We start from the raw sequence: 9,943 nt of genomic DNA on the forward strand, positions 1-9,943 counted from the left end.
TACGAGCACACCTGCCTAATACAGTGGTGAGTGTTCAGCAGTTTTTGACCAAAAACAGCATGACCTCCATGCCCCACCCTCCCTATTGACAGCCTGAGTGACTTTTTTATTGTTGTTTTCCCGGATGACAAAAAGTTCTCAAAGGGAAACATTTTGCACTGTGGAAGAGGTGAAACAAAAAATGGCAGAACCACTAAAAGGCATCAAAATTTATGAGTTCAAAACTGTCTTGAGCATTGTAAAAAGTGTCTGGATAGTTGTAGTGCATTAAACAGAGAGTACCTGAAGGCGACTGAAGTTTAAACATGTAAGAATAAATACAGATTTTTTTGTAAACAAATTCTGGGGGTTTTTTTGGGGAGTCCCCTCCTTTTATGTGAATGCCACTGAATTATACACTTAAAAATGGTTAAGATGGTAAATTGTATGTTATTCATATTTCACCACAATTTAAAAAGAATAAGAAACCTCTAACATAGCACTTTCTTTTCATTGAGGAAGAAAATAGAAACTAAAGCAGAAAAACTATTCACTTAAGATACAAACAGGCACTAGAGTTTTATCTAACGTGTAACTCTGTGCAGGGTTACTTCTGTGTCACTTACTCCATCAAACTCTTCAATGGCTGTCCCTGTCTTTGGAAGAAAGCTTAAGTTCTACACGTGACATGCGTCCTACAGTACCAGAATTCACCTCCCCTCTAGACACACCACTCACGGGTGCCAGACGCATGGCATTTGAACACCTCCATGAGGCCTGTAGCTCCCTACATCTGCTACTGCTTCTCGCCTCCAGCTCTTCACTTGGCCTCATCTTCTCCCCCACCTCACCTCGTTAACTAAGCCTGAGTATCACTTCCAGATACTAAGCCCACTAACCAAGATCCTCCTGGCGCCAAGTTAGGTGTCCCCATGTGTTCCTGTAATATCCCTACATACGGCTCCTGATGTACAAACCAAACTGTGTCATAATCATCTGCACTCCTCTACTGTAGGTTCCTAACTAAAGGTTATTCACCACTGTATGCTAGGTACCTAGACCCTGCCTGGCTATGGTGAGCCCTTAGGGAATGTTGACTGAACAAATACATCCGGTGGTAAAGCCAAGATGAGATCTGGTAGCTCAGTCCACTGGTGTAGCTGAAGGCCTCTCTTGATAATGTGAAAACGATTACATCGCCGAGGGCTGTTATTTAGAAAAGAATTGCAAGGATCTTGGACTCAAGAAATCAACAACATTCATTCTTGAAATATGCAACTTTCTGGGACGGAGACAGCAGTTGAGGAATGAACCACAGTAGGAGAAAGGCCTTTTTTTGCTCCTCCCATAGACATCTATTATTTTTACAATACATGAGGAAGACTCTTCTTGACACTTTCACTTAAGTGACCATAATTTAAATCAATCCACCAAGACCTCTTGTTTTATATTACAGTGACCTATACACTTGAGGTCCCTTGACCTTGAGGACCAGCAGACTGCAATGGAAAAAGACTTATTTGAAGGCTATGTCCTCAGCTCCATGACATCTCTAGGCCTGGTGGAAGGCAGGTTTAGCCAAAGAGGAAATATTTTTAGACAAGAGTGCTTCAGAGTTGTTAAAAATAGGCCAAGTGACTAGTACACTAGTCAAAGCCCCCAACTACTCTGGCCACAGGGCCAAGTTCACATGCCAAGCAGAAGCAAGCTGGATTTATATATCTTTGCAAATGTATCACCAGGTTGGAAGCAGCTTCTCTGAAGCACAACTTAAGTAGTGAATCTGTGAGACAACCACAGCAACGGGTGCAGTGATTGGTCTCCCTCCTGGCCTCCACAACACAGTTCCACTGCATGCTCCACATGCCCCTGTATTACAGGAGGGCTGCCTCTCATCAACATCACGTTCACCCCCAAAATCCAGAAGTTATGCAAACGATCTTCCACACCCAAATCCTACTTCCTGCAGCACCCCCAGAATAAGCAGACTATGGCAGTGTGTCCCTAGGTCAACTGTGCTCCAAAGGCTGCTGTGCATTCTCATCAAGGCCTATCCCTGTGGGCTCTCGTGATGTGATCCAGGGAGGAAGAAAGTAATAAATCAGCTGCATCTCCCAGAGCTGGCAATTACGAGTTTATGATTATCTCTGATTGTGCAATATCTTGAACTCTGCCATTAGCACACACTGTCTTTCCTAACTTCAGCAATCAGCAGAAGGCTTTCCCCATAACCAGCTGGTTTGTTCTTGAAACAGCTAAATTAATTGGCGGCCCTCCTTTATGACTGAGATTTTTATATTTTAAAAAGTATTTCTAAAAAGCCAGCCAATTTTTTAGACAAGAAGCCTATTAAATGTGTAAATAAAAAGAAAATTTGTAAGTGTCCAGGTTTGGTAATATAGAGGAAATAACTTCTCGCCCAGGCTTCTAATCTCCCACAATTTTTGAAAAAGTGAAGGGATACCCAGACATGTCAATGGCATCAACCAAGTCTCAGTTGCATTTAAGAATCCCTGAAAGTTGTTGTGATAAGTGAACATGTTCAGGATAGGGGAGAGTTGCAAATCCAAACTGCTCTCCAGGAAAATTAATATGGCAATGTTTGCTACGATGAGTGGATTTTTTCTTTTAGTTTTTGCTGAAAGGACCAATTAAGAGGCTCCCACAACAATTCAGGTAACACGCCTGGTCTAGGAACTACAAAAGAGAGAGCAGAGGAAAGAGCCCTCCTCGGAAAGGAAGTTACAGAGCCTTTTCCAACATGGAGGAGACACTGACCGTGACCCCATCTCAGAGTACATGTGGCTAGAAGAAATACAGTAGCAGTAACAGGAGGAGGAAACTCTCTGGGAAAGCTAGAGGGGGAAGAGGAAGCAAATATAATGAGTTAATTAAATCTTGCCAGGTGAGTTTGGGTCTATTATGAACAGAAAGATGGCAGCAGAGCACTCAGATGGAGATGACCAGCAAGTGACTCTAACTTTGAGTCTAGAGCCGAGGAGAGGTCAACCTGGCATCTACTGATTCCAGAGACACACAGAGGATGCTTTACCCATGGATGCCATACTTCTCCCACAAGACAGCACAGGCAAGAGGTGCATGCAGAACTGTGGTTATCTCAGCCTCAGCAGAACAGGGGAAAAGAGACCCAAGTTCCCATCCTGGTTCCACCTCTGACCCTTGACCCCAAGTACCATCTTTGCAGGGATGATTACTATAATGGTCATACAAAATGAAAGACATCAAAATGTTCTGAACAGAATTAAGTGTCATATTTGTAGAGTATTTTTTTAAGGTTCTGCTTGATATGCTTTATGAATATGAACTCATCATAATACCCCAAAACAAATGACACTTAGATTCTCTTTCTCCACAACACACATAAGTAAGACTTAAAATCTTTAGAATTGTCTGGGTGCAGTGGATCAAGCCTGTAATACCAGCACTTTGGGAGGCCAAGGTGAGAGGATTGTCAGAGTCCATGGGTTCAAGAACAGCCTGGGCAACTTGGCGAGATCTCATCTCTACAATAAATCAAAAAATTAGCTGGGAGTGGTAACGTGTGCCTGTAGTTCCAGCTGCTTAGAAGACTGAGGCAGAAGGATTGGCTGAGCCCAGCAGGTTGAAGCTGGGGTGGCTGTAAGGAAGCCACTGTACTCCAGCCGGGGCGACGGAGTGAGACTCATCACTCAGAAAACAAGAAAAAAAAATATTTAGAGTTGTTTGAACTCCCCATCAAATATCTTTAATGATAGTTAAAATCTAAATAAGCCATCACCAGATTAGATTTGAATCACTATCAAAGTAGCTGAATATACTGAAGAGTTACTATTGAACACACTAACACAATTTTAAGTGTGTGTACATATGATAGCTCATCTAACTTTCAAAACAGTGAACTATTCCCAGATAAGGAAAGCGGCAAAAAGGGGTTAAGCAACTCATGCAAGGCTCCTGAAGCCTGGAGAGGAGAACTGGGATCTAAACTCTAGCAGGTACCTCTCAGTTTGTACTTCTGAGCTTAGAACACTACCACCAAAAAAGATTGCATCATGAACGTAACCCAGGGGAGACATAGAATAGAAAGCGGCAGTATTATCCTCCTGTGGTCCCTGTAGAGGTAGACAATGAGGTGTGTGTGCCTAAGACAGATATGGGAAGAAGAGAGAAGGGGGAAGTAACAGTAAGTCTGGAACTAGGGTCATGGCAGAGAAGAGCCAAAACCTGACTAAATGAAGTGTCATTTCTGCTCTACAAAGTGTCCAAACATATTCCATGGTGTTACTTTCTTTTGCCTGTCAGCCCCACCTCTTCTACCCTCTGGGAATGACAGTATCTCCTACCCCAGCCCAAGTCCAATGATGCATATACTGATAGAGGCTGGTTCTCCTGTCCCACTACCTCAGCAAGAACAGAGAACAGTCCAATAAAGAAGCAACAACAAAGAAAGTGAGGGAAGACCTTCATGACAAATGCATGCATCCCATGCTCTTGAGTTCCATCTTGGAATAAGAATTTTTGAGTTAACATCTGGGAATAAGAATTATTTCCTCCATAAGGAACAATAAAAAAGGAGAGCTTACAGCTAGATGATAGGGCCGGTCTCCTGGGATCCTGAAAGTTCACCCAGGCTTCTGCACTGATTTTCAAGCAAACTTCAACAGGGCATAAAAGAAAAGAATAAAGCTAAAACAAACAAACAAACAAACAAACAAAAACCCCAACTCTGATCATGCTTCCATTCAGCATCAGAAAATTCAGAGGTGGTAGCAGGGAGAAGAGATAGGAGAACAAATTCAGTGGCTGAGAAGCTCTGCAAAGTGTCTCTCAGGTCCTACCTGAGTCCCTACAGCACCACAGAGAAACACAAAGGCCTGGGGAATGTTCACCTGCAGCTTAGATGGCTTCCCCTATCAACACTTTGTTTTAATAGCCCAGGATGCTCTCCCCAGAAGAAATATGCATCTTTTGCTTCTTAAAAAGGAGAAGGGGGGCAGGGGGAAGCAAGCTTTGGGAGAAACCCTACCTCTAACCCCTTCAAGATGCAAACTTTCTCACTTCCTCAAAAAAGTGTAGTGCCCTAAAAAGAAGGCTGTCCAGAAAGTCTCTGGAATGCCATAGCCAGGAAGTCAACAGCCTCCCCACTGATAATTTAATGAAAGCTATGAGTTCTCTGGACTCCTCAAAGGAAAAAGGGTAATGGATGAAGGAAATCTTAGAAAAGGTTCATAGCTGGATAAATGCACACTTTCTTTCCTTCCTGTTTTTTTTTTTTTCTTCTTCTTCTTCTCTATAAAGCAAAAACAACTTGTTCACCACTCATGGTTCATTTAATGTTATAAGCTTCTTTGCAGACCTAAGTATCCAGTGAAGATAAATTGGCAATCAAAGCCTAGTCAGAAGTGTATAATAGGCAAACACATAAAACAAGTTAACTTACTTAAATATTAACCTGCAGTCTAAGGGATTTTTTAAAATTTAAAACAAACAAAAGAAATGACAGGCAAAGTGATACTCTTGGAAAATACACATGTACAAATGGCCTGTGCTCTGATCAAATGTAATTAAGCATGGACCTGACTTGTCTTAAATTGTTTAATTGCTTGAGAAATGCATCAGGCTCCCACAAAATCTATTTGATTTTTTTTTTCATCCTACTCAGCACAAACTGAAACACATGTTTAAAATGATAAACAGGCTGGGCAGTGGCTCATACCTGTAATCTCAGCACCTTGGGAGGCCAAGGCAGGAGGACTGCTTGAGCTCAGGAGTTTTAGACCAGGCTAGCCAACATAGTGAGACCTTATCTTCACCAAAATAATCAGAAAAATTAGCCAGGCATGTGCCTGTAGTTCCAGCTACTTGGGAGACTGAGGCAGAAGGGTCATCTGAGCTCAGGAGGTCAAGGTTGTGGTGAGCTGTGCCACTGCACTCCAGCCTGGATGACAGAGTGAGACCTCGATTCCAAAAAAGATAAAAAAATTTAAAAATTTTACTGTACCATGATTAACATTAAAACTACTTCAGAAAGTTCAAGAGAATAAAGCTAAATGCAAACTAGTAGCATAACCTAGATGACTAGTTTGTGCTTGTACTTTTATGACTTTACTAAGGCTTAACAATAAAATGGGGGAGTAGATTGAAAAGTGCCCTCCTTCTTTCCAGAGGTCTCTGAAACAACAAACCACAGTATCAGCTGGTGTTTGCATTCACGGTAATGCAAGATGGAACAGGGGGTCATGACCAACATTATCCATCTATACATTTCATGCCTGTTTGAGGGGGAAAGAGCAAAGGGCAGAGATTACCACAATGAAGACACTCATCATCAAGACAGCTAACTCTGTGAACGCTTATGACTGTGTAACTGCTTGATACATGCAAATTCATTCCATCTCCCTAGAAGGCTAGTATTAGTTCTACTCTAGAGATAAGAAAATGGAGTCACCGTAGTGAAGTACCTTTCCCATGTAACACAGCCAGCATGAGGCAGAGCCAGCATGCAGACCATCCAACTCCCTATACTCAACTGGAGCCCAACTGTATTCAAATCACATCAACTAACCAGTCAGTGCAACTCAATAAGTGAAACAGGTTCATCCTATGCGAAAAGCTGTTGGCCAAGAAGCACGAAGAATGAGGCAATACCACCTAGAACTGCATGTTACGGGGTGGAATGCAAAAGAGATCAGCTAAATCTCCAAAAACATTGCACACAGAGAGATGTTTTGCAGGAGAGATGGCTTCCTCCACATGATTAGAATTGTCAGCTAAAGTGAGGCTCTCCTAAACTAATTACATAGGATGGAAGTACTACGTTTATTATGATTGTTCACTTCTGTTTGTTGTTGTTGTTTGTTTTTAAGAGACAGAGTCTTGCTCTGCCACTCAGGCTAAAGTTTAATGACACAACCATGGCTCACTGCAGCCTTAACCTCCTGGCCTCTAGCAATCCCCCTGCCTCAGCCTTCTGAGTAGCTGGTACTAGAGGGGTGAGCCACCGCATCTGGTTAATTTTTTTGTTTTGTTTTTATTGTTATAGAGTCCAGTCTTGGGTCTTGCCTAGATTGGTCTCGAATTCCTGGCCTCAAGCAATCCTCCCACCTCGGTCTCCCAAAGTGCTGTGATTATAGGTGTGAGCCACCATATCTGGCCAGACTCATGGTCTTTACTACCTCATGGAAAGATAGTTCTATTATATTTCCAACCTATGAGGCAAGTAGTTCTTCATTCCCCTTAAGTTTAAAAGGCATTCCCTGGTCCAACTACTCAAGGATTTGATCCCCAAATCTGTGTTCCCCATCAGTGTCAATCATTTCTCCACTCTCTTTTCTCAGGTAGAAGCTCCAACACCATACCTATAAATTTAGGTGCTGCCTCTCTGCCTTTTTATGCAACATAACATCCTTTTTTGGCCAACAACAGATACGGAATTCCAAGAACCGAGCATCCTGATTTTGTACAGAAGTTGTACTACTTACTTTCTTTTTTTTTTTTTTTTGAATTGGAGTCTCACTTGGTTGCCCAGGCTGGAGTACAGTGTCACGATCACAGCCACCCCAGCATTGACCTGCTGGGCTCCGGCAATCCTTCCGCCTCAGACTTCCAAGTAGCTGGAACTACAGGCGCGTGCTACCACGCCCGTCTAATGTTTTATTTATTGTAGAGACGAGGTTTCCCTCAGTTGCCCAGGCTGGTTTTGAACCCGCAGACTCAGGCAATCCACTCCCCTTGGCTTCCCAAGTGACAGGATTACAGGCTGAGCCACAATCCTGCCTTTATTTACTTTCTAATCTTCTTCTACTGCTGTCTTCAAGGGCACCATCCACAAGAGTTTCCTGACTGATTTCCTATATTGTTACAGGAGGCTTAAGACCCTAATATTTTATTACTAAGATGTTTAAAATTGTTTTAAAACAAACACATTGTTTCATTTTTACCATAACAAATCTCATTCTCACAGCCTTGGGAGATTTGGGTGGACCCCAAGGATACAAGTGCACTCCAACTAAACTTTCTCTGGAGTATAATGTGCGGAACTTTCAGGTTAAAGGGATTTACTCCTCCTATACCACATATAACATGGGTTATGGGGACACCATGTCCTGGCAGCCAGGGCATCCACATAACTGAAAGAACAATGTATGTCCAAAATTAAGGTCTTGGAACAAATGGGAGACCATAAGAAGTCAGGATGTTGCACATGACAGAAATGCAGATTTTAGGAGAAAATGTAATCAATCCAATGTGCTGCAAAAAATTTTGCAAGGAGGGGGAAATTAAGATATATAATATATAATAGTACTTTTTTTTAAAAAAAGTAAGCATTGGATTTGATTGGAAATAGACACTAAAAAATTAAACTCGAGCCCAGAGGTTTGAGAACAGCATGGGAAACTTGGTAAGACCTCGTCTCTACAATAAATCACAAAAACTAGCTGGGCATGGTGGCACGCGTCTGTAGTTTCAGCTACTTGGAAGGCTAAGGCGGAAGGATCACCTAAGCCCAGCAGGTGGAGGCTGTGGTGGCCATAAGTGTGCCACTGCACTTCAGGCTGGGCTAAAAGAGTGAGACCCCAACTCAAAAAAAAAATTAAACTCTCTCATCACTGTAGCCACTGCACTTGCACCCCCAGGAAAAATTAGATGACCATAACTGCCTCTTCCAACAATACAAGTTGCAAAGGTCTGAAACGCTAAGAAATCATGGTTCTCCAATGTAAGTTGGAACTTAAAAAAAATAAAGTACAAGCATTCCAGTAACCAGGTAATCACTTGCACAACTGACCTGAACCACAGCTCAGCTGACAGTGTTACTAAGTCCTGAAGATGCACAATGAGATTAGAGACCTGTCTCGGGCCCTCCGCAGCTTTATCTCCCCCTCTCACTCTCCCCAGTGGCAAAACCACACTGGGCGAAACGGTGCACAGAGGGCACGAAGTCAAAGGTCAAGCTGCCTTGTGCAGCAAGGGGCAGAATCCCAGGATCACAGCAAACTCCCAGTAGGTAACTTGACAAAGTGCTACAAAAATGATGACTATTATTATTCTTTGTAACCCAGCAAGCGAAGAAACCCGGGGGAGGGCGGGGAGACCGTTTAGGAGAGGAAACTACTCTGACAAATGACTGCAGAATTACAAAACAAAACAAAACAGATAAACAAAATCAAAACTGAGCGCAGTCCAGGTCTCTGGAAGCAAATGCCTGTCTGACCCGAGCAGCGAGCAACCAACCACGTTATGCCTGACCCTTGTACACACATAATACTTTCTTCTCTTGCACGGCCAGTTCCAAAGCGCAATCACCAACATTCTCCACGGAACCTTCAGCCTTCATCGGGCCCTGGGGTCCGCCAGAATTTTAGAAACGAGGAAACTGAGGATCTGCCCAAGAACAGCTTTGGGGCGAGAGGAGGAGACTGTTGCGCCTTCACAGGCCCAGAGAGACGCCAGAGAGTTCAACTGCACGGGAGGGGCGGGGTCAGAGTTGCCCGGGGTCCGGCGGGCGGAGCCCCTCGGCGGACCGGCCCCAGCACTGCCGCCGCGGCCTGCCGGCGCTCTCATCCCGGGGTGAGCAGCAGGGCGAACGGGTAGCTGCCCCCCGGGCGGCTTACCTGGGCGATGCCGGCGCCCATCAGCCCGCCGCCGATGACCGTCACGTGCTTGACGATGATCTTCTTGGCAGAGGCCGAGGCGGTGGACGAGGAGGACACGGAGCGGACGAACTGCCTGGTGACGAAGGCCATGGTGCAGCGAAGGCGGCGACAGCGACGAGCCGGGGCAGAGCAGGCACGCGCTGCGCGGGCACCAGCAGACTGGCCACCTCCGGGGGCGGAGATCCGGACCGCCCCGCCGCCGGCGCGCCTGGGCGTCCCCGTGACGTCACCGGGCAGGGGGCGGGGACTCGAGGCCCGCTCCGCCCATTGGCCCAGTCCGCTGGCAACCGAGTTCGAACCTCTGAGCG

General features: G+C 44.5%; 1 protein-coding gene across 2 annotated transcripts in view; it reads right to left on the reverse strand.

The window, feature by feature from the left end:
* Nucleotides 1-9,827, reverse strand: part of HADH (hydroxyacyl-CoA dehydrogenase) — a 52,548-nt gene extending 42,721 nt beyond the window's left edge. For both annotated transcript variants that reach the window (XM_008051077.2, XM_021709110.1), the window contains exon 1: nt 9,594-9,827. In XM_008051077.2, coding sequence (XP_008049268.1) covers nt 9,594-9,725 — 132 coding nt within the window. In that variant the 5' untranslated portion in view covers nt 9,726-9,827. The remainder of the gene's footprint in view (nt 1-9,593) is intronic.
* Nucleotides 9,828-9,943: the final 116 nt, after the last annotated feature.

The sequence above is a fragment of the Carlito syrichta genome, unplaced genomic scaffold (genome assembly GCF_000164805.1).
Source record: "Carlito syrichta isolate Samal-C Ts95f unplaced genomic scaffold, Tarsius_syrichta-2.0.1 Scaffold158902, whole genome shotgun sequence".
NCBI lineage: Eukaryota > Metazoa > Chordata > Mammalia > Primates > Tarsiidae > Carlito > Carlito syrichta.